The 25,532-nt window shown below is 37.8% G+C and overlaps 1 protein-coding gene across 11 annotated transcripts in view; it reads right to left on the minus strand.

Annotated features, from left to right (window-relative positions):
* The window catches only part of ATXN7L1 (ataxin 7 like 1), a 119,344-nt gene that overhangs the window by 7,940 nt on the left and 85,872 nt on the right, over positions 1-25,532 (minus strand). For all 11 annotated transcript variants that reach the window (XM_086610162.1, XM_086610161.1, XM_086610152.1 and 8 more), the window contains 6 exons: positions 17,955-18,238; positions 12,853-12,935; positions 11,738-11,994; positions 9,238-9,430; positions 6,696-6,817; positions 2,281-3,238 (listed from right to left, as the gene is read on the minus strand). In XM_086610162.1, the coding sequence (XP_086466288.1) occupies positions 2,281-3,238; positions 6,696-6,817; positions 9,238-9,430; positions 11,738-11,994; positions 12,853-12,935; positions 17,955-18,238 (1,897 nt within the window). The remainder of the gene's footprint in view (positions 1-2,280; positions 3,239-6,695; positions 6,818-9,237; positions 9,431-11,737; positions 11,995-12,852; positions 12,936-17,954; positions 18,239-25,532) is intronic.

The following is a 25,532-nucleotide window of genomic DNA, read 5'->3' on the forward strand; positions in this document are numbered from 1 at the left end:
ACTGAACTAGAAAAAAACCCACCTGAGCCTATCTCCAGTCACTTGAGCTTTTCTCTGTTCTTAGTCTCTTAATTTAATTTGCTCAATTACATGAGGGAATAAGAGAAAGATTTTAAGTAATACTGACTTTCTTTTTTGGTGGTATTTTTACTGCGACTGCATTTCTAGAATGCAGCAAGTCAAAACAGTAGAGCTTAAAAGTGATTTCAAGTGATGTATTCTCCAGAGTTTTAATATTCACATGTAGAGTATGTAATATTAATTGACCCATGTGCTTAATTGGGTACAAATTTCATTTACTTATAGCACAAATAAACAGTAGGAAATGTCTTATTTTGTTACCACACACAACTCAGTACCGTCTTCACAAAAACAATTAGCTGCCAGCCAGACGTCTGAAATACAATCAACTTCACTTTACCTCGTATTTTTGATTACTAGTGTAGCTCCAAAGACCAGCAGTATAAAAGTGTGACCAACTTTTACGCATATGCACACACACATGCATGTATACATATCTATGTGTATGCACCTGTACATGTATATAAAACCATTATGTTCAAAAATCTATATATCAACACATATTAAATATATTTAACCTTTTACTTAAGGAAAAATTATTAGTACTACTCAGATATTTACAAATATTCAGAAAAAAACTCTAATTTGATTCCTTCTGGATTATTTACTTCCATTACCATGCAACACGCTGAAACACATCACGAACTGGAACAGGAATGTCTCACAGGAACAGATTTAATCACTAAGGGAGTCCGAGTTTGAACTCAGGACCTCCTGCGTGTATCTATAAGACTTCCTCAGACTGCACTAGCTACAGACACAGTCTATGTATTGTGAAAAGAGGATACAATCCATTTCCTACTACCAATGTTTGTTCCAAAATAACAATTTGTACTTACTTTTTCTTCCTGCTTGAGATAGTGTATCTCGGGACAATTTAATCATATCTCAAAAATCATGTGTGTGACAGGACGAAGAATTTACAGCAACCTCCACTGATTTTAGTGACTTAAAGATTAGTTTTCATTGTAGGACACATTTAAAAGGCTTAAAATAGAGAGACAATGCCATTATCCATTTTCAAACTCGAACAAGTAATCTCAGTTGCACCTCTGCTGGAAGTAGGGAAGAGAAAATATACCTGCTAAACCATTCTTTGGGACCTTCAATCTGTTGGCTATACCAGTCTTAGAAGTTGTTTATTCCCTTCTGCCACTCCCATTTCTGTCTGCTATTACCTATGCACTGTCTTGCCTGAGATCTTACCCTCTTTGTTTCCAAATTCCATTTTATGCGCAATATCCTTCGGAAATGAGATTTTCACAGCAGTGCAGAAACAGATGAAAAAATCTCCTAAGCTACCTTTAGATTTTGTGAGATATTCTATTTACTATGGTTTTGTTTTCCAGAAGCCAGGGCCAAGCTTTGTTTTCTGTGCATTGCACTGCACTGGACACAGTAGCAGAAGGAAATAGTAGATCATCACAAAGATCGTATTGGCAGTACTTCCACCAAATTTTACTTCATATATACTTTTGTCCTTATATATCATCACTGAAGGAGAAGTCCAAGCTCTATTGCTACTGACAATGAAGTAAGAGTGTGTAACCTTACCTGATGCACTGACTTCTGAACCCTGAGCACATGCACCCTAAAAACGATAACCGAATGTCCACTAAAGGTCATCTGGTTAGCATCTTAATTTCTTAATTTTTCCAGTTTCAAACAGGAAACAGCATCTGAGGTCAGGCATCTCGGACTCTTCCCCACAGGGAAGGTAGATGCAAGCATTTTACGTAAGAGAAATGAGGAGACTTGCATAACATTAAAAGATGAATCATCAATAAGTTTGGGAAAAGAAACAAACAGAAATGCTGACTCTTGTCTTCCTGTTTTAATGACACAATTTATTTCAGAGATGAGAATTAAGATCTGAAATTGGATAAATAATTTTTAGAAATTAATTTTGGACATTCAATTTTACTTTCAAAGATACAAATGGCTGCTTTATTAATTGAATAAAAAAACTCCTCATGAAATATTGTAAAAAAGTCTCTATATATTTTTTTTTAACTCTCAAAGCATCTTTCTAGGATTGGTACAAAACAAATACAAATATGTTTCCGTATTAACCTAGAATGTAAGTCACGTGAGGAAAAACAATCTGAAGCAAACACAGTATTTTCTTTTCAGAATGTATGAAGTATTTCAAGTAAGTCAGACATGACCTGCAAAAAAATAACTGGAAGAGTCCCTTACCTGCCGAGAGATGGAGCTGCTTGTAGGATCTGGCACCGCAGAAATAAGGTTGGCAGTGCTCTTTCTATGAACACTATTCATACCAGGCATTTTAGTGATTTTACAGGCTTTGCTACTAGAACTAGAGTTTTTACGTTTTTTTCCTTCTGATTTGTCGAAAGAAAGGGGTAGAGAAGACACTGCATTATGTGCTCCCAGGGAGTGGTCCCCTGAGTGGTGCACAAGAGAAGATACAGACAGATTAGAAGAGTCAATACTGCTTACGACCATGCTCATGTGTTTCACTGAGTCTGTTGAACTACTTGATAATGAAGTCCGTCCTGAGGGCTCCGATTTGGCACTGAGTGGGCTTGTTCCGTTATTTGTATTGTGCACAGACATACTGTTATAGGAAGATGTAGCCTGATAGGAGTTCAAAGTCGAACTGGGGTTCAGGACACAGTTCTTTTTGTGGGACCCTGAAAACGAAGACGAGGAAGATGTCTGCAAAGATAATGAGGACGATGATGATGATGACGAGGACGACGACTGCGGCTTTTTCTTTTTGTTACTTGAAGACTCATCACTCCGAGATGACAGGTCTTTCACTTTTGAGGATTTGCTGGTTTTTGTTTTGGATGGCTTGTGGGATGGGGAAGGGATGACTGCTGGCACTGGTGACACAGCTGATGGTGCCTTAAAAGTTGAGTCCATGATACTTAGGCTTGCAGCCACGTGAGGAAAAGCTGTAGTGTGTGACATAATGGAATTCGTATCTGACGTTGTCACAAAGGCTGCATTTGATAACATGGCTGATGTCATTATGTAAGAAGAAGAAGTAATTCTTGAACTGATAGGTGTTGAAGGAATATACACCGCACTGGGGTTGCTGAAAGGCTGCAAGACTGATGCTGGAAAAGGAGTGGAGACATGTGCTGCTGGGGAAGGCATGGGACTATCTGCCGCAGGAGGAATTTTCCTAAATAGAGAAGAGGGGTGGAAAAAAAAAGAAAGAGAAGTTTTAGATACATAAAAAATTCCATCCAAACAATGCAAATAGGAAATGATTTCTGGGAAGGACCAACATATTAAAAAAGGCAAATCTAGTTCATTCTAATCTTGATTCCTATTCTACCAATCACATATATTTTAATATTCACAGTTCAAAATCAGCTCTGCATTCTTCAACAGCCTAAAATCACTTTCACTTCTGATTTTTCCCCTCTCTTTTTAAACTTGCAATTCCATTATGACGTTCTTTGGGATTTAATATAAACAACAAAACTCAAAACACGTGTGTTTTAATATTGTAAGGATTCAGGAAAGCTAGGTCATGAAGCATACTTTCCTAAAAATTAATTCTGGAATGAGGCATATTAAATCTGCGAAGGCTGCGGAGACCTAATAGAAGATGATTAGGTGAAGAACCATGCAGGGTAATTTTCCCTGTAATATTCTGTCATGGCACATGAGCTCTAAACTGTGTAACTCAGTTAAACCACCAGAACTCAGCTCCACTTCAGCAGGAGTGCCCCATGTAGCAATTAAGTGCACAGTGTTACAATTTAATCACTTTATTACAAATTTAATTTCCTTTTTTCCTCTCCTATTTTACAAACAATTAAAAATGTAAATAAAACACCTGATGGCGGGATCTATAAACATTCTAGTCACTATGTTTCATTCATTGCATATGTTTTATTTGAAAGTTCAAGTTGTGGAACAGTTTCAATATCAACCTAAACTCCCAGGTTAGATCTGATGGGGGCAGTAAACGAGCCACTTTGGGGGTTTGCAAAGCACTTAATCACTGAACTTAAAGAGGAAAGTGCATCCCTTTCCCAATGCAGTGCTATTCCCAACAGCTCATTTGAGAGCTGGTTAGACAGGATTAACTAAGTTATTGATTAATTTCACTGATATAAAAAAAATTGACAGAGTATTAAACGATGCTTGATAACTAGTTGAACACTATTCTGAGAATAAAATTTAATATTACTTGTGAAATTAGCAGAATGTATTCGACTTCCTTTCCATTCAGACACCATCTTCTATTATTTTATCTAGTCCAGTGTTAACAAAGAACCAGACTTCCATAACACCTCTTGGAAAAACATCATGTGAGCTTTTCTCATTATTTAGACTAAAATTTAATTCACAGTTTAATCCTATTTCTCTTTGTTAAGAAGCCGTACATCACCATAATTCTGCCCTTGTTATCCTCACTCCTGACACCTTTTCAGTTTTTAAAGGCTTACTCTTGCCCTCAAAGAAGTATGATAAAAGAGCAGCACTGGGTGTGCTGTTTTATCATAAATCAAATCCTAATTACAAGTGTTCTCTCCTGGTATTCTTCCTATGGAGACTGTGTGAGAGAAAACTGTTTACGGCACAATTATATAAGGGATTACACACAGTCCATGCAGCCAGAAACAAGGAAGTTCTACTGCCTGTGACTTGCTTCACGAACAAAGCTGCTTATCAGATCCGTTCCTCAGTTTATTTTTAAAGAAGGGCCAATAATTCGTACCCACCTTTGTAAAGTACATTGAGAACTAGAGATAAAAAGCACTTTGCAAATGTTATTATCGTTCTCAAAATACGGCCTTGCATCCTTTTACACTTTGTCTCAGCTGGATGAGCTGCAGCTACAGAGCTGCACCAGCACTGGTTATAAAACAACAGCTTTATGCATACCCCTGTGTGGGGAAGACAGGAAAAGATGAGTCCAGAGGAGGGTTGAGAACAATAGAAGAGTAAAATAGGGGTTAAGCACTGTGAGCTTCCTGTGTTACACAGACAAGTAAGTACGGATGGAATTCATTAAAATATTAGAGATTACATAAACAGCTAGAATTTGGGAAAACATTTACAATTGGATTTAGTGGGAGCAGGATGAGGCCCGTTTATTTCTTGTATCATATAACTACTGTAGAGGTTATTTTTGTTTTTCACGACAGTAGTGGTACTAGTGACACATTTTCTCAGATGCCTGAGTATCTTTTCTCCTGACAAACAAAGCCAATAGACAACAAGTTTAAAACTTTCTATTTAAGGAAACCAAATTAGTTTTATTTCTAGAAGGTGACTAGACACTAGTTAACAGCCAAATTCACAAAGTAGAAGAGAGGAACCCTTTGCAGATCAAGTGAGATCTGTCTCTAAAAAGACACAAAACTGGCCCTTTTACAGCAAACCCAACCATTTCCAAACTATGTCTCCCAGAACAGTAGCACTGTTATCATCAAGTTACCAGGTTAGTCAGACAAGCCAAGCTTTAGTGTTTCAAAAATATATTTAAATAAAAATCAAACCTTGTTTATTTAATGGCTGGCATCCAATGAATATAACACAGTCCTGATAATAAACAGTGACATGAAACACTGCACTTTAGTGTGATTACATTGGAAGAAGAACGCATACTTTGTAGCAGAATATCCCCCAAAATCAAACCTATCTGCAGATGCCATGAGCTTTTCAAGTATTTAAAAAAAAAAAAAAGAATTAGCATGTTTTTTAGAAGTGCAGTCTATTTTAATGTATCTGTGTAGTCAAAGCCTATAGTGCTTGGAACCTGAATACATTAGACAGAGGTGCTTCAACAGTGAGTAATAATCAGAATTTTAAGACCCCAAAGCCAGCAAGGGCACTATGGACTAGAAAACTGTCATGTTCCATCTTACGCACAGGCAAATGTGTTCTGAGTTCCTTATCTTACAGCACAAGTCTTACAGAGCAAAGTCTGAATGGGTGATCTGGGTACATGATACAGGTATAAAAACCTAGGCAAAATCTAACCTGTGTGTTATAAAACAGTGTGATATCAAAACATATCTCCAAATCCAGAAAACACTGAGCTTTAATGCTTTCAAGTAAAGTTAACAGAACTACTGAATTATTCCTCCTCAGATTCAGAAGGACTGAAAAAAAGGTCCTACTACAAAGATGTGTAGTAATAGGACAAGGGGCAATGGATTTAAACTGAAAGAGGGCAGATTTAGGTTAGATATAAGAAAGAAATTCTTTACATTGAGGGTGGTGAGGTACTGGAACAGGTTGCCCAGAGAAGTTGTGGATGCCCCATCCCTGGAGATGTTCAAGGCCAGGTTGGATGAGGCTTTGGGCAACCTGGTGTAGTGGAGGATTTCCCTGCCCATGGCAGGGGGGTTGGAACTAGATGATCTTTGAGGTCCCTTCCAACCCTAACCATTCTATGATTCTATGATTCTAAATCTGGCAGAAATCAACATCAGAATAGGAGATTGTTCTGTTATGCTGCATATTCCCTAACAGAGAAGAGAAAATTTGTACTCGTAGTACTGCTATGTCTTAATACAGAGGTTATTTTACAAAACCGTCCCATGGAGTGTTTAATTTAGAAGTTTTACAGAATTAAAAATGTTAAACTACCCACCAAGTGTAAAAATCCCACTTACTTCCACATCTGTGAGTTCAAGTGTTTTTCTACCATGGAGTTTAGTGCGAATCGAAAATGGTCCCATCTTCTGTCAAAGACATAGTACCCTCTTCCCATTAAGCGACTGCCATATGAACAAAACTGAAAGAAATTTCAACATTGTTTATTAAAAAAAAATTCTACATTATAAAATAATTATCATTTATAGATCAAGGAACATCTTTGTAGTTTGCATCATGCATTTAAAACACCTTTAAAAAGGCGTTTTTCACTATCTGCAGCATAAATACTTTTTGCATGATGTACGAAATATATGCATAATGTTTCAGCTTAGTGCCAAGCATACTTCATACTCCGCTACCACGTCAGTTTACTATCAGGTACCTACATGCGGAAAGAATATAAATGCTGAGGTACTGAGAGAGGAGCAATTCTGGCTAAAACTACTCTTATTGCCTCAGACAGACAGTTACACATGCATGTTAAATCTCATAACTGTGTAACAGGAATAAAAACATAACTGACGAGGAAAAAGGTGCAATAGGCGCATCTTTAGTATCTATGTAATAAACAAACAAACCCACGACATTTCGGTAAAAAAATAAATTATCGTCCGTGGCACCCGCACTACAACAGAGCACGGGATATACTCATCGCAGTGTATGAAAATCATCTAGAGGAGTAGTAAATATTTTGAGAATTCTGCAGAGCTCTGGAGTATTTGCACTGCTTCCTCTGGAGAACTTCCTGCAAAGTCCTACTACACTGAAACAGTACAATCAGGAATCTACCCCTTCTTCAGTTCAGTCTTACTGATCTCACGTTACGTAGAGAACTGCCACAACACCTCTTGATGAGAGAAACCCATTGTAAACCATCTTCAGAAAACAAGACGACCCTGCATCGTGCAGGGACCAAGTCACACCAATTCTGGCTGAGCATGGAAGGTACTGATGCAGCGGAAAGAAAAGCAGCTATTTAAAGTACTTTTCAGCTTAATGGACAGTGAGTGGTGACGGTAACTCTTAAGTCTCTTTCATGACAAGGTTAAACAGGTTAATTAAAGCCGCCACCTAAGTTGATCAACTAGCCTCACCTCCCAGTGATACAGATCAGTTACCACTAAGAGGTAGCTTAAGAAGCTACTGCCTTTTCCCTGTCAAGTACCACCACCGAGCTGGGAGAGGGACTCTGTAAGGAAAACAGTCCACTTCCATACAAAATTTAGCAAGTTAAAAAGAACTGTGCTGAAGGTGATTCACACCATCTTTTCTGACTTCACGTTGATATGGATTAAGAACAGTTGCACTATCAGTAACTGCTTCAGTGGAGAGATGCTAAGATTTCAAAAAACCGAGGAGTCAGTGGGATTTGCCTTGAAACAGAACTAGGATCCCAAACCAAAATGGCTATTGACAGCCATGTCTCACTGATGATGCCTGTACGAGAACTGGTTGCACTTCGATTTATTCAATTATGTGGACACACATGCAGTGAGCCTTTAGTTTTAAATTTATACAGAAGCAGTCAGCAAAAATGAAGTAGAATACAAGAGTAGCAAGGAAGCAAGAGGTTACTGCATACCATAGTATTATATAGACTATAACAATGCTTATTTCTGTGTAAGAACCAAACACGGAATTTCCTCTGACAGTCATTTTACGTTCAGCTCATACTTTATTTCCTAACGTCTGACAGTAACAAGTTCTCCTTTGCTCTAGGGAATACAGACAGTCCCACAGTTATCACAGTGTTCATTTCATTCTGCGTATCGTATGGAAAACCCATAAGTGAAGTCTTCATTAATTTTATTCCTTGGCTCCATTTTGATGAGAGCCACCTGCTCCAAAGTTCAAGAGTTCTCCCACTGCTTCTTAGTTTGTACCATGTAAACAAATTTGCACTGCAGAGATAATGCCACAAGGCAGCTCTTGCTACTTAAAATGAAATTTTTCGCTAACATGGAAGAAAGACAAAAACAGCTGCCAGAGAAGCACACACTTAAGCCACCATCAGAGCAGATGGGCTATGCCGAGTCTTTCCACTTTTAGATGAAAGAAGTAATAACTTCTAAGTCCACATACACTCACACAAATTATATTTAATTACTGCTTCAAATTAAGACTACAAAAATCAATGAAGCACTGTAATAGCCCTTTGCTGCCGTATGATTTTCAGAACTATAACCAATTGCAAGGTACAGTTTTGTAAGAACTACGGCAACAAAGAGATGATCTGTTCATACCACGTTTAAAACAATGCAACTTTTCTCAAATAGCAGAATTGCACCTGAGTTGCAGTCCTCTGAGAGAAAAACCTAAAACTAGAACTTGATTTTCTGCAGCTCACCCTGTCCTGCAACCTAGCAATGTTTCTCACATGCAGTCTTCTGCTCCTACTTTATCCTACCCATACCATTTCCTTTAGAAACCTGTTCTCTTTAGAATTCAGTTTTCAGAACGTAAGGTCCTAATTCCTTACATTTTTACTGAATTACATATTTTTTCTCCCCTCTCTAATTACGTAAGAATAATGGTAAGGCATGCCAGAGAGACACATACCCCAAGAGGTCTGGGATGGTGTCCAGAAAAATGACAGTCTAATTTCTCAGATTCTTCAGTGCCATCCGCTTCTCCTTCATCACTGGACAATCTGCTCGTTAAATCTCCTCCCATGGAAGGCAGTGGCAGTTCTGGTACGTACCCACTGTGGTTTGAAGAACTGTTGCTGTTTATGCTATTTGCAGATGATGGTCTAGAAGGAGAAAATACATTTAAATCATCAGCATTCAAAGGGCTCTACAAACCTAGCTAGTCATGCGCCCAAGTAAATTATACCAGAAATGATCATATCAAGAAGGAAAGTAAGATATAGCATAGCTGACATTTGGTCTTGTCAGAAATATATCATGGCTAACATCACATTAATGTTAGCAGAAGCACCTTTGTATTGCCTCAGATTTTAAATCTGCCGTTTAAGATCTTGAGAAAGGCAAAGCATACAAAAAATGCAAACAAAAATCAGGCGTGCATAATCTTCTTACGCAGCACCATTACTCGCTACTTGATTGATCCCAAGGGTCCAGTTATGAAATTTTATTTCCTACCAAAAAACTACTGAAATTTGTGTACTAAATATAACAAGAATGTTCAGCTGACACCCTCTACAGCTAGATTAGTAAGGGAAGTAACTGGGAGGACCTCTTACAGCACGTAGGTTTTCTTTACCTTTGTCTAAAATCCAGTAAAACAAAGTGAGAATGCATTTGCACCACAGGGTACGATGTACGATGGTGCCTTGCCTTTCAAAAGTAGCTTGGAAACAAATCAGATCAGAAGCGGGAGTGAAAAAGATTCCCAATTGCAGTCTGTACAACCAAGTATGTACGTGGACCTCTCAGGCTGGAGGAGATGTCTGCATTGAGCAAAATCTGAAGACCATCATCTTCAATCTCGTCAGTTTCTGCTATCAGGACACAGCAGTCACCAAGACTGTGTACAGGTGTCCTTTTCTGAACTGAGCAGAGACTGATCAACAATGTCCATCAGCTAGAAATAACTGCTGCAGTGCTGTTGTAAGGGACAGATGGTGTGAGTGGTCCTTAGCCTTCAGGAAAAGTCAGCCACAACAAGCCAAGTCACCTTCCGTGAAACCAGCAAGCTTTGCCTCAGCAGAGCAGGGAGCACTCAGCCTCTTCCAGCAGCAGAGCTGCAGGCTTGCTGGCTCCCAGCAGAGCAGTAGCAAGGCTTTCTTCTGGCACAGCTACTTGCAAAAACAGACAGGATGACAGAACAGAGGCACTGCAGCAGAAACAGAAGCGTAGATTGTACAAACACAACGTATGACTGCTAAAATCCTCCTTCTCGTGTACCACTCGCTACCTGTGCAGTTTCTTTAGCTGCCTCTCACTGAATCGCATTCCAGCTTTGTTTCTTTGACTGTAACACCTATTAAAAACAATGTCTGCCTGTCCCTCTGTGCTCCTTTCTATGTAAGGATTGAGTAAGGTCACTCCTTTTACAAGAATTATGCAGGTAATTTATTATTTACAGGTATTCTTTCAGTGTCCTTTCACTCAAACCCTTTAAGACCCACCTCTGCTATTGTATGAATAAAATTTCACTAAGGCTTGATGAACACATAGAAAACATTGGACATGGCTGCCTCTGTAAGATTTGAGATAGCAAATACGACAAATATCTCTTTGAAATAGGGACTGTCTTAGTACAAAAGCCCCAAAACGGGCACTGAATCCTGACGAAGGCTTCTGCAAAGAAAAGAAATATGAAACAAAATAAATAGAGCTAACTAGTTGGTTTTGTTCATATCTACTCCAGTCAAAACTAGTATCAAAAAAACTCCCAGCCAACGAAACAAAACATATGGGAAGTCTACCAGAGGTTAAGTAGAATTCAGTAGATCCAATACATCACACTAGTTTTTCTAAAGGGATGTCTTTAGAAGTCTGCATTGCGTCTGAAGACTGTTTTTGTCCTTTTCAAGAAAAATCTTCAAAATGAGTAAAGAGATGCTATGGACACTTTCAAATCAATAGTTTTAAGAACTGGCTGCTTACATTGTCATTTACACTAAATTACACCTTTTTTTTTTACAAGTCATTCCATTAATGTAACTGGTGAAGTATTCGCAGAGAAAAACTCTACATAAACGTACAGAATTTCAACACCAGTACCTACCCTGATTCATGTAAATAGAATTTTATTCCTAAAAGTGTCAGAATGACTCGAATGTAAACTTTCTTAATTATTACTGACCGTTTTAGCAAAAAAAAAAAGCAGTTAGTATGAGATTCTGATCAGAGGGTGAACACGACTCCTTCTCACCCCATTCCCAGTCAGATCACAGGCTATCATGGACAGATTTAGGTTAATATAAATGTAGTCTACCTTGCACTGCTAAGATAAACTCTTACATTGATATGTTTCATCATGCAATAGCCTAAAGAAATACCAAATGCTTACAAAATAAGCAGTATGAAATACCATGGCATTTCTTACAGCACTTTCAGAATGCAACATTCCACACTGAAGACTTGCCTACCTTGGAAGTACAGAATTTGGTGGTCTAGATTTTGCAGGAGATGTTACTTTAGATTCTTGCCCAGAGTTCACTGAAGATCCTGACAGAGAGTCTTGTGCTGGTGTGGGCTGGCTCTGGTAGCTTTCCCTTGCAGATGGTGGATGCTCTTTGTCTTTTGCAACTTCTTTTTCCCTGGATCGAGCTTTGTGTTCAGCTAGAAGGATGTCAAACTGTTTTTTACGGCCTGGAACTGCTCGTCGATGATTAAGTGAATGAGTCTAAAAATAGGGTGGTTAAAAAGCATTTGTGTGTGCATGACATTGTTTATGAGTCCTCTATACTTCCGATACACCACAACTCTAAGAGATAAAATCTACTTCAAACAACTTTAGCCACAGTTATGGAAATAAAGCTGTTAGTCCACATTATCTTTGATAATTTATGAAGTCATTCTTAAAAAATGCCAACATCAAGGCTAAAATTACTTTTTGCTACAATTTTTGTATAATAGAGCCTATTGACTTACCTTTTCCAAAACAGAAAATACAATTCCAATAAGTTTAAAACATTAAGAAGTAATGTCATTGTAGCTCTTAACTTACAATGAAAAATTGATTCCCTTGGATTGAAAAACGTGCATACAGTTTAAAGTGAATTTAACTGATAATCTCTACTGACAAGCAGCACATACACATACAAACATTCATTATAAATGTCTTACATTGCTGCTACTTTTTGACACGAGACTTATTACTATCACAAGGGCAGCCTCCAAGTAATTTATTATACAAAAATCATGTTCATTTTTTTACTAAAAATTGACTATACTTCAACCTCGTTGCACGCATGAACCAAAAAAGGAGCATTTAAAATAACACTTGTGCTTCCACATGAAACGTTAATGCTTTTTGCATAAAAAATGACAAGAAAAAAAAAATCTTTTTAGAAATATCAGTGGAATAATGCAGATGCTCTGATTCAAAGAAACAGAATTACTCAAAAAAATTACCTGAAGACAGCGTCTGAATACCATACCCATTGTCTGTAAGACAGGAGCAGGTATGACCTCTCAAACTACTGTGGTAGGATTTAAACTATAACAAAGCATCTGATATTTTATCTTCTAAGAAAAATACCTTGCAGGTGAGCGATCTTGTGCAAGGTTTCTTTGTTTCAGGATCCAGTACTCCACAGTGTTTATTTGGGTCAAATTCTCTTTCTGTTTGGGGGGTGGGGTATGGAGAGAAAAAGGAGAAAAAAAATACATTATTACAGAAAGTTTAACCAGAGTATATATAATTTTTGCCTGGTAGTACTTAATTCAACCAGGCTCAACCTGAACCACTGTTCCCAAACCGAGCACCCCACAACAGTGCGATGTGCATCACTCACAGTTGTGTTGGGCATTTTTTTTGTCCTTACATGTTTCAAACGATTTAGAGCAGGATTTCAGTCACAGACTTCAGAGAGATAAGTCTGCTTACAGAGCTGTGCTCAACAGAGTGGCCCAAACACAGGACCAAGCCAAACTCCCGGGAGTCCAATTCCTTCTCTAACGCTGGCTGTCTCCGAAGCCGTGAAATACAGCACTTGCAAATCCAGCTTCTGAGTTTGGCTAAGACACATACAGACTAAATCATAGAATCATCTGGTTGGAAGAGACCCTCAAGATCATCGAGTCCAACCGTTCACCCTGCACTGTCAAGGTCCCTAAACCATGTTCCTCAACACCAAATCTACACGGTTTTTAAACACCTCCAGGGAATATCACGAGTGCTTTGAACGTTTCTTTGACATACTCAGAAACTCCGGAAAACAACCCGTGGTATCTCAAAAGTTAATGCAAGACTACTAGTGGCATTTTAAAAACAAAACGTGTCCAAATCTGTCCCCAAAATCTGTGTAAAAGTAATGTGCATGCTAGTTCTTATTTCCCTAAGTGAAGGGAGGCACGGAGTTTAAAGTTCGCAGAGATTATGAAAAAAAGGCATTGACATGAGTTCTACTCATGATTAACATTAAAAGAGCATTAATATTTAATATGTCATATTTGCATATTTCACTTTCATTAGTATTTTAGTATTTATATACACCACAGATAACATTCTCTCCTTTATGTTATGTTATTATAATTTTGGGGTTTGCACTACAGAGCCGTACCAAAACTATGGACATACACTTTTTAGTTTATGCCACCAAAAAATCTACCATTACCTTTATACACCTTGACATTGTACGTTTTAATTGGCAGACCGGTTTGCTTCTGTTTGATAGTGGAATATAAACTCTTTACCAAAGCCTATTTTAATTATACAGTGGTGTTACATTCAGATCTAATAAACATCCTGTACTCAAACACAACATTTAATCTGAGGATCTAAAAATTCATTATGAACAAACAAATCAGAGCTAAGATGAAGACAGCAATTCACAGCTATGTTACAATGTTATGACAGCATCACAGCAAGGAGAACAGCTGGAAGAAGAACTGTGAGGCCAAGTAGCCTACATCAGATGACAATTGTTGTCCGGATACCACAATTACTAGCAGTTTTATGTATTCTGCTATATGGACTTCAAAATGATCAAGCAAAAATTAAATAGTTATGTTATCGACCTATTAGCTGAGACATACCAAAACGTGAGCTTGGAAAAAACAGTTGTCACTGTTATTTTTGATGAAATCTACAAAGGGACTGAAATCTGTCAAAGGTAGTTTCCACGGCCTTTACAGCTCAACAGAAACAGAAAAGTAGCTGTGTATGACTAAATACAATAAACACTTTTTTTCTACTTCAAGGATGAAAATGCATGTTTGTGAACTAACAGGGTTAATTACTCCTGTTTTTTGAGTGTATGATATTCCTATCACAGTTTCCTGAATTACCCACCTAAAAACCTTCAACATAAATTAAAAAAACAAATTAAACAGACTATCCGGACTTATAAATATGCCTTCAAATGAAAAATCCTGAGGGTAATCACAAGGCTGTGGAATGTGTTCTGAAAGTCACCAGGCGAGGACTGTTTTGGACCAACACAGAAACATACTGCAGGAATCAGAAGTGTCCCCTTTGGCAGCATCCAGATTGCTACTTGTCAATAAGAGCGTTCCGACCAAGACAGACTTGCAGGACTGACTATAGCAAAGCCAGATTTTAGGAAACCATACAGAGGTAAAATCAACAGAACGAACTATAGGCAGAAAAAGTGGAAGCTTCCGCCAGCTACCGAACACCAAAATAACGTACTTTCCCTGAGAAACAGAAAACACTAAACAAACAGGAAACCACTTCTGGCTGAAGCATGCGTGGCTGGTCCAGAGAAATCATGAACGTCTAACTGCCGGCTACAGACGTGCCTGGTTTGGGCAACACATTAAATGAAGGTTATCTTCTGACTACCTCTGTGTTAGGGAATACGAGGCGTGAGAAACCCTAGGCTCCCGTGCACAGGCACAGCTTGAGAAAGCTGTTTCTCCAGAATGAATTCCACTTCTTCACGTTTGGTGGATAGAGGAAAGAGCATTCATTATAGCCTCACCAAAAGAAGAGGAAGAGTCAAAACTGTCTGTCTCAAATTCCTGTTTTCAACACAACAAATATTCTTGATGTAAACTGGGCAGCTGCATTCTTTTAATTGACCCCAAAGAAAATAAGAACTAGGGAAGATTTAGAAATTTTTTTTTTTTTTTTCCCCAGTTTTCTACTAGGGAGACTTCTGGTGGGCAGCCACGTACTGTCTTTTGTGGTTCCATGAGCTATTTCCTCTCTCTCACCAACAACAGTGTTCCTGAAAAGAGGGCAGGTTCATTTATCACTCAAACAACCACCAGTTCTCAGAAAAGGAAAAAAACAAACTTCAGCCACAGTCAGGGAAATGGTATGAGAGAGAGTGGAGGTTGCTAAAAAGGAAAGAAAACAGATGTAAACCAACCAGACCTATTAAGGAGCTTCAAAAATTAACAGCTGTACAGTTCCACAGCAGTGGACTGAGGGAAACCTAAACCCCCTAGCCACCGTCTCATTCTTTTAATGTGAAATGAATGAAATTTATGGGATATCTAAAAGAATCATCTCATTGACCTTCTAAGATCTTTTTCTCAGCCTTTGCACGGTTCTGTATAATAATGGAGAGGAATCCATCATAGTGACACATGATCTACAGGCAATTAATCTACAGCACTCTCCTATTTGCCTCATTGCTAAATTATTGTGTTGCTGCATCAATACGTGAGGCCTCAGAAGTGAGACTGAACGGATTCTAAATCTGATTACGACAGAGGAGCTTCAAAAGAAGGTATCAATTCTGTGCATTTGTTAACTGTAGAAAAGTAAACTAATGCCTATCGGAGTGCTCAAACAGTCCTGTGCCGAGTTCCAGCCTATGTGGAAATTTCCACCAGTGAAACACTCCCTAGACTAGAAGACATTGCAAGTGACAGCTTCGAGGCAGAATAACGATGGAGTCACCTCCACAGAAAAAGCAAGGTGAAGGATGGCCCTACAGAAGTGATTCTCCTTTATGAACACATTTCAGCAAGCGCTCGTACAAAAAGGGGAGTATCACCTGCAGCCCTGTGGTGGTCGTGGCGACATGAGGAAAACAAGCATCACAAAAAGCATCCGTTTCAATTATCCAACTAGGAGTTCAGAACTGATTAGTTAAATTAAGCATCTAAACCATCAAAGGAAATAACAGGTTAAAAGAAACCAATATTTTAAATTCACTGCAAAATTTAGAGTTTTTATGAGAATAACAAATTGGATCTTAGCAAGTGAAATGTAAGGTTTAAAAGCCTAATCAGCTACTTTCTCTCAATACTTTTTTAATTTGTGGAACGCTATCGTGAACAATGGTTCTGTTTTCTTACACGCCACCTTCAACTAGTTAAGAAAGCGACAGGGGTACTGAATCCTTTAAGGCAATGGCATTGTTCCATACCCCGCACAGCCCTAGCAAACACCTCGCGCTGGTCTGGAATCGAGCCAAGGTAGCAGTACCACAGGCTAACTGCCAAATTTGAGAAAATGAAATAAACCCGATATTCAGTCAAAAAATAGGGTGCGTTCATTAACTGGAAATGAAAGCACTTCTCTCGTACAACTTATACTTGGTGCATAACTAGCGCACATTCAGAGATCACGTGAACCAGCTCTCTGCCAAACTGACGATCTAACGCGGATCGTGCTGCCGTCGGCGAAATGAGCCTTTCAGTACACGCAGCAAGTTCCTGCCCAAATCACAAAGTCCTGCCAGCTGATGAATAGACTCTGCGAAGCTTCCGAAGCTGGAAACTCCAGTCGGCTGCTTCCGTTAAATAAATAAATAAACAAACAAACAAATAAATAAATCCCTCAAGCCACTTTGTTTCTTTTAATTCTGAACGAAAACATGTTTTCAAACTTTTAAGGGGCAAATTCTCTACTCTGTGACCAACAGCTGGCATGGGTCGCCTCCAGGGAACTCTACGGAAAATAATTTCTCCTCCCAATGGATGGCAATCTTTCTAATGGAGCCTCTGCCCTCCCACAATGGGGCATTCTGTGCTTCGGTGGCAGATTTGCATGAGGACCTTGATCCTCAAAAACGGCCCTGCCTAAGGCCATCCAGAGCACTCCACCATTTGTCTTCCTGAGAAAGATGAAGATCCCCACGCTACAAACGTCTTTTCTCTTATGTGAACCACAGGAAGAAGGGAGTGGAGGAGTATTATGACTTCTAAGACTTCTCCAGCATTTCCCATATCTTCTTAAAATTTTATAGTATTTAAAACAAGAAAGAAGATTCTTTAAAAAAACCCGTGACTTAATGGATAATCTAATGCCTTAAACCTCAACTGTGCAACTTGATCACGACTGTGCTAAAGTCACCCAACCAAGGCACGTTTTCTTTTGTTGTGAAGAGACCTAAACTACATAATGGCTTGAGGAAGCCTTCTGTCTTTCCATTTGAATGAATTTACTTCCTTAAAAATTTATATTTGGCCTGTTGATCAGTTGAGAAATGCATTAAACACTCTAATTTCAAGCTATAACAGAATGTGTACTTTGAAAATATTTTACATATGCTGAGTGTGAAAGCCTTCTTTTTCATATATGCAAACTGGCATCTTACAGTAAAAAAAATCAAACCAAAAATAGGCTACAGCATTTTATTAGTACATTATTTCTGAGCTATAGAAACATTAATGAAGAAAGATGAACTACCTCAAAAGATGAACGGCAACATCACTTACCTGAAAGTCTTTTGTAAGGCTTGTTACTGCTTTTGGTGCCATTCTGGTGTTTCTTGTCTATTGATGGAGCTATAATTCCTTTGCCGTTCAGTATCTTTTCTGGTGATGGTGGCACTGACTTGGATGTCAAACCAGATTTAACCAAAGTTGGAGCAGGTATGGTGGATGAAGAGGCTGAGGAGGAGGTGATGGTGGTAGTGGTTGCAGAATTCATTTTAACATTGGCACCATCTGCCTTCACTAGGTTAGGAATTTTCTCTAGACTGACTACTGGAACAGGAACACTGCAAAACCAAAGAAAAATCTTCAAGTTGTATTTTCTGTACCAAAGATTGACAGTTACTTGATACAAAAAAATTTTGACGCAAGTGATGCAGTATCTTCAGACCAGACTATGATGAAATACTGACTATATTCGTTCAATCAAATGTTTACAATCCAGGCACTTGCAAAGTCTGGCAATGTAGAGAATTACGAAAATGAACCTTCGTATTTTTTTTTAAGATCCAATTCCCTACCATTCATAAACAAAATAAGTCTTTTGTACTAAGCAAAAGATACTCCCTTACATATATGGTCTCATGCCTTTAACACAAGCACATATCAGAGATACGTATGCTGTACTAAACTCACCATGATCACGAAGTAGGCTGCTAACAATATTAATATTTTTAAACAAACATAAAAATAATTCATTTGCTCAGATGTGTCTGAATGACATACAAGTTCTGGAAGCAAGGAAAAAAGAGATTTTAAGCATAGAAATCTTAACAGTAGTCCCTCTAAGAGTATAAAAATCCTTGATGAATTGAGCATTACTAAAATGTATTTTTAATAAAATCTCATGAACTTAAAAATAAAAAAATCTCGATATAATTATTAGCTTAGTTGGCCCTTTTCAGAATAAAGTTTGCAATAACTAACTTCTCCTAACTTAACTACCACCACAGCATATTTGTGACACTAACAAATGTCACCCTCTCAATTTGGCAGCAAAAAAGATTGAGATAAGTGATTTTCAATTCCAACATTATTTTAACATCTCCAGATCCTATCTGCATGAGGAAACATCCAACGACAACAGCTGCTTTTTAGCTACCCAACAACTCCAAAATGTCTTGTGACTAAAATTAATATATAATATATAAATTATATAACTCTCCTTACTGAAACAAACCTGAAGAAAAAAAAAAATAGTTTTTTAAATTCTCAGAGATTTAATCCCAGGTTTCACTGGAGGCTGCAAATGAAAACATCTCACTTATTCAGTTCTTCCCATACAGGACCTAAAGAGTTGCTTTTGCCAAATAGTTGACTATCTGCCTTGTAAGCAAATTCACTCACGGATCATGCAAAACTGACAATTTTTGGACTATTATTCCACATTGAGCAAATCCAAGAAACACAAGTTTTCTTAAATACAAATGCAACGGTGATGTTTAAAAAGTAAAACAAATGCCTCATCTTGAAGCATGAGGGTCTCCTTAACAGTATTCCTCTCTTTTCCTTTCCGAATTGCACAGAACTAAGCTAACCTCTGTAATTTTAATCCCCAGCACAAAGGTGACAGTTGAGGAGGCTGTCCCACACAGAAAAATTTCTTTAAACTCGGGGATGCTTTAATCTGTTATTGTCTTAAAGGCTTAACCTGACATACACGCTGAAAGGTAAACCAAAACATATTGATAAAGAGTGTGAAATTACTGCTTCTTGCACATCACTGCAGTAGTTCTGCACGGCAGCGCAGAGCTTCTACAAGTGGATCACACGCGACGTCTGTTAAATACACAACCACTGTGAAATCAGTGTATATTCTGAAGGACACTGGCATGTTGCAGCTCAGGCAAGCAGAGTTTCTTGCCAGAGACCACGCTGCTGTCAGTGTCCCGAGACAGGCAACGTTTGCCTCTCCGTACATCCCTGCACCGTTTGGGGCTTCCCTCCATTCACAGGTCTCACATTCAGTCTTTTGTGTCTGAAAACCAGCACCTTCACTACCTTCTTCCTACAGAAGGAATGGTTAGCAGGTGTGCAGTTTCTAAAAGCGGAGAAAGATGACTTGGAGATGGCATTCTCCATGAGACGCCCTTCAGAAACGTCGGAAGCAGGGTCCAAAATAACTCCAGTCTTGACCTTTCTGGGCTACTACAAAACCTCTATTTCCCCATAGCTGATAAGCAGAAAGTGCAGCACGTGTGGCTGGAATGGACTCTTCTATACTGGAAAGTTGTTAATCTTTATTCTAAGGGTATTTGAACACAGAAAAAATGTACAAACCTTGCTATAAACAATATGTATGTAAAATTAAAAAGCAGATTTAGGCACCAAAACATATTCTGGAGCTGGAATTAAGTTATATGAAACTTCCATATCCTGTGGTACCATAAATACAGCAACCAGCTAGGCAGAATACAGATCCAACTGCAGTAAAACGTAGAGTGGCGGCCAGTAACTACACAAAAAAAATTTAACTTACTCACGAAACCAGAATTGCATGAAGTATTTCAATGACAATGCAAACATGGAGCTATCAAAGAGAGGATCTGATCCTCTACTTTTTTAAATTGCCCTGAGTTTATTAAGTTAGATGACAGACACAAGTTATAACATCTCAGGGTAGGAATTAATTTTTTTTTTGCTTTTAAACAGATGGCAATTACATTTTCTGGGAACAGGAGATTTATTTTACTGTAGATTAAGCAGTTTTACTATGTAAAAACTATGCAAAAACATATGAACAAATCTTCATGCCCAGTTTCTAAGATCTATCTTAATTCAAAGTCCTGATACACAATGAAGGGGTCAAGTGCATTATCTGGTCTAGTAGTAAAATATGGTTAATATTAAAAAAGTTTCTCTTTTTCACAGTGCTCAGAATCCCAGACCCTAGGGCACATGCAGATGGATCACTGTGGTAACGAACAAAGCCCAGAGGAGGGAACATTTTCGCTTAGTTTTGTTACAGATCAAAAAGTCAACCTTCATTATGCCTTTCATTCCAATGTAGAAGAAAAAAGAAAAATACTCCAGTATTTGAAGACACACATTGTATAGGACTCCCGGCAGTCTACATTAAATTATTTGAGATTTTAGAAGCTACAGATGATAATTTCTCTCTTTTTTTCTTTTTTTAAAATATAAGTGGGTACTGCATTCAACATTAAGGAACTCTAGTTTCATCTTGGCATAGCACAAAAAGATAAATCGATAACCAAACTGCAAACTGAAAGCTGCACCGGACCAGTGACCATGGTCAACTACTAAGGACTAAAAAGGTGAATAAATCACAAATGCTTATATTTATATTTGATGGTCAAAGAGAGTTCTTTTCCCAAACTGAGTTTTTGAGTGAAAATTGAGGATTTCCTTAAAAAACTTGTTAGAAAAATGAAAAATAAGGTCCTTAATTTTATTTACTATATTTAAAAAAGAATTTTTGAATGAAGTGCCTGTTTAGATTTCTTAAAGACAACTGCTGAAAGAAGAAAATTAGAAAAACAATATGCAACAAACATAAAAACCGAGGAAGGGCACACGACGATCAGTAAATTGAGAAAAAAATGGGAGTACAGACGATTGCCAAAGATAGGTGAGAAAAATCTGTGCTCAGTAACGACAAGTTTACTCTTTTTTACAACAGAAATTCTAATAATAATACCAGTATCTACCTAAAGGACAGTAAAATAGTTATTAGCAATGCAAAAAATGACAGAAATGTTCAGTATTTCTTCTGTACTGGAAAAGAAGCATGATAACACTCTCCAATCCAATAAAAATGGTTTTTGATTCCCTCAGTGAGCGTAAAGTGCCAGCTGAATTTTTTTTTTTTTTTTCCATAAACAAGTCTGGATAACGTGGCCATGAGTTCCAGAAGCGTTAGAGAGATATTTGGTCTCTGCATACATCCACGCTGAAAACTCAAACCAGAGTGTCTTGGAAGAAATAATGGAAAAACTAATAAAAACAACCTGATAAACAATTAGTTCACGTGGTTTTGCTGAAAATCTGATCGGCAAAGAAATTTGGTTCCACTTTTTGATGAGGTTACCAGTTAAGCTGACAAAGATAACTGTGAAAACGTTCCGACTTTTGAAAGGCATTATAAAACACAAATAAGAACAGTTTAAAAGCAAATGTTAAACAACATAAAACTAAAAATGAGCTTTCCAGAGATTTATGATTCAATAAGGGTGCTTGCTAGGGGGACTTTTTAGCCATCATTCCCAAGACCGATATGACTGAAAACTTCACTGGTTTTTAGAAATAAATATAAGATTACTGGTGATAATATTTGCTGATGGAATCAGGATCGAGGGAAACTAAATAATGAAGAGACAAAGGCAGCTATAAAAAGTAGCATGGATTGTCTGGTAAAGTTCATTAATTCAGAAAGATATTTTAAGACAAGCCAATGTAAATTTCACACATGAAATAACAAGCTATTCAGTCTGCAGTGAAATACAGGGAAACAACTTCCTGGAGAACAGTGACAAAAACATTTAGTGTTCACAGTGGATAAGCAATATGAGCTTTTATTATACTGTTGTCCTTACACTAAAAGAGGGATATGGCAAATAAGATTAAGGAGCAAATTTAGTTTTCACATGTCTCTGGTGATACTGGAATATCCAGTGTTGCTGACCAGTGGTTCAATACCAACGTTGATGAATTAGAAGAGAACCAAAAAGGCTACAAAAAATATCTCAGGGCTACACAAAGTGCTTGATCATGACAGGCTTCAAAAGCTTACTCTTTTTTTTCAGATAAGATAACTGATTTCCTTCTGTTTTTTCATGTTTTTGGTCAGGCAGTTGGACTAGAAGATCATTGTAGGTCCCTTTCAACTGAAGTATTCTATTTGATTCTATTCTATGCTATAGACAACTCCTTCAGCAGAACCTGTGACAAACTCCTGAAATGAGAGTGAATTTCCTTCCTAAGTATCTTATGGTATTTTTTTTAGTTCTAAGCCATTGCTTGTCGCTGTCATTCCCAAGCAAGAAAAATAATTGTAGTATGTCGCAACACTCCTCATACCTGGAGCTCCTTATTACCTCATTTTCCTTTCTTCAGGCTTTTAAAAATTACCTTTTCTTGTTGTTATGTAATTTTGCTGGTTTTTTTTTTTTTTTTGGTCATTCGTAACTGCATTCATTGTAAAATCTCAGCCACTCATTCAACTCTTTCCAAATTTGTGAGAAAAGAAATTCACAATCATTTAAAAACATAAAACCTTGTTCTATTCTACATTGCTGGGATCGCCTCTAAAACATAACAAAGCATTTGTGATTTAGTGGTTAGAATATGTGGTCCAAGTTAACAGCTGAATTTTGTTTCCAATTCCATGCTGTGTTAGGAATATCCTCAAATCTTGACTAGCTTCACTTTCTAAACCTCAATATGAATAATTTCCTAACACAAAGAAATAAAGACTAAAAGATGATTAAAAAAATCCCTTGAAAAGTGTCATAAATTTTAAATGATTACCCATAGGTATAACTTTGTGATCCTATTTCTGTTTATAGAAAGACTGTCAGTTTTCTACATGTTGATGAAAACCACAAAATTTCCATCTCACTTTCAGAACTTCTGGCAGGCAATGCCTAATCCTTGTGGAGGGAGGTCAAGGAGACTTGCTTCAGCTGGTATCTCAGGGCTAGCTTACTTCAACACTTTACCCCAATTTTACACTGCCTTAGGATCACGGATGGGTGGAAACGAACATCCTGGAGCATCACAGCGCCAAAATCCTCCAGGGCAGTGCTGAGCAGCTGTGCTGGGGCACAGCAAGCAAAGCGGCATCCTTTGGAAAGGTCAGCAGTGAGGGAGAGAGTTCCTGGCCACAGGAATGCCATTATAAAGGCTAAGTATCTGAGGTATTCTTATTAATGATGATCGCTTGTTCATCATTATTATTACAACCAATCATCTTACTCTTTTGTCTTTTTCTCTGTATTTTCTACCCTTTTGCTATACCTCTTAGCACCTCGACTGCAAGCTTCAGAAAACGATGGTTTACATTTATCTTGGTCCTCCCGTACTGCTCCAGTCTCTGAGCGTTGCTGTATTAATAGCAACAATGTTAGAGAGACACGGGAAAAAAAAATCAGAGCTGCCAGATATTTCTGGATGATGTATTCACAATAATCCTTCATATTCCAAGTACAGGAAGGGAAGCATTAAAAAAGCAGCTACAAAAATGAAACAATTCCAGATCTCTTTCATCTGATCATTCTGATCATGTTTTTTAAAGCATTAGGAGAGGAGCAACCTGAACCTCCGCAGCGCATCTTGCGACAACAAAGGATGTGAAGAGAAAGAGCTGCTCGGTCAATGTTGAAGGTGATGACTCAACCAAAACTATAATGAATTGAGCAACGGAAGAGTTGGGTCTACATGCAGACATGCATGACAACAGACAGGTCTACTGGGCCATGCTGTCTCAGAGGCCACTGTTGAAACACTACTACTAATTGTAACAGCTAAAATTTAAAAAGAGATGCTGTATGAAAGAATCGGGCAAGCACAACAAAGGTTATTCCAGGTCTGGAAAGCAATCATTGCAAGTGATACAATTCCTGAATTAAGCTAATCTGAGAACTGTCTGGAGGATCTTATGTCAAGTACATATTTGTGGTACAAGACTACAAGGTAACAGACAAAAGCACTGAATAACTGGAAGCTTCTGAGGATGATAAACCACAACACACTTGGATACATGAATCCTATTTGCATATCTGAGGCAAATGTATTTGTGTCAATTGAGTGTTTCTTTCTAAAAGATAAGTGGCTGGAATTCTACAGCTTGTACAGATAGCTGAATGGAAGATGTAATCTTATCTTAAAAAAGAATAAATTTCATGAATAATTTCTCCCTTAAGAAAATCAGACCTGCTGATTATTTTCTAGAATTCTAAATAAAAATTATAATCTACTAATGGAATAGGAACACACACTTTCTTCCGTAACAGATGTCAGCTCTCTATAACCTGTGATGATTATCAGACTGATTTTATTCTTCAACAAGTCATGTAATCTATGGCACTTAACACTAAATTTTGAAAGACAATTTCACTGATCTCCACTTCAGACCGTTTCTGATTTGTTATGTGATGATTACAATATCTTTAACTACTATAGGCCTCATTTTTCACCACTGGTTAGCAAAACCATAGTATTATCTCCCAGCAGAGCTGCAAGAATTGGGTAACTCACAGGTACAACTACTGACATATTCATTGCCAAAGCATTAACAGAACAGTACAACAGTTTTAAACGACTAAATCTACCTTGTTAATCATCAGTAAATGTTTGGGATGTTCCAAATAAAGGGAAAAGGGAGTGTTGCAAATACTCAGTTATTTTGTTCCCTTCCAGCTTTTACTGACTGACAGAATGCCATCTGTTGCCAAAACGGAAGACATCGTTTATAGATTCAGTTAGTATGCTGAAATGTGGATATGTAAGTTGCTGTCTAACACTAGGATGAGACACAGGTTTATAGTCAATAGTGTTAATACTCTAAAGTCCTTTCTGATTTCCTTTTAATTAGACATAAAAAAGAACCTCTCTTGTATA

The sequence above is a fragment of the Tauraco erythrolophus genome, chromosome 4 (genome assembly GCF_009769465.1).
Source record: "Tauraco erythrolophus isolate bTauEry1 chromosome 4, bTauEry1.pri, whole genome shotgun sequence".
NCBI lineage: Eukaryota > Metazoa > Chordata > Aves > Musophagiformes > Musophagidae > Tauraco > Tauraco erythrolophus.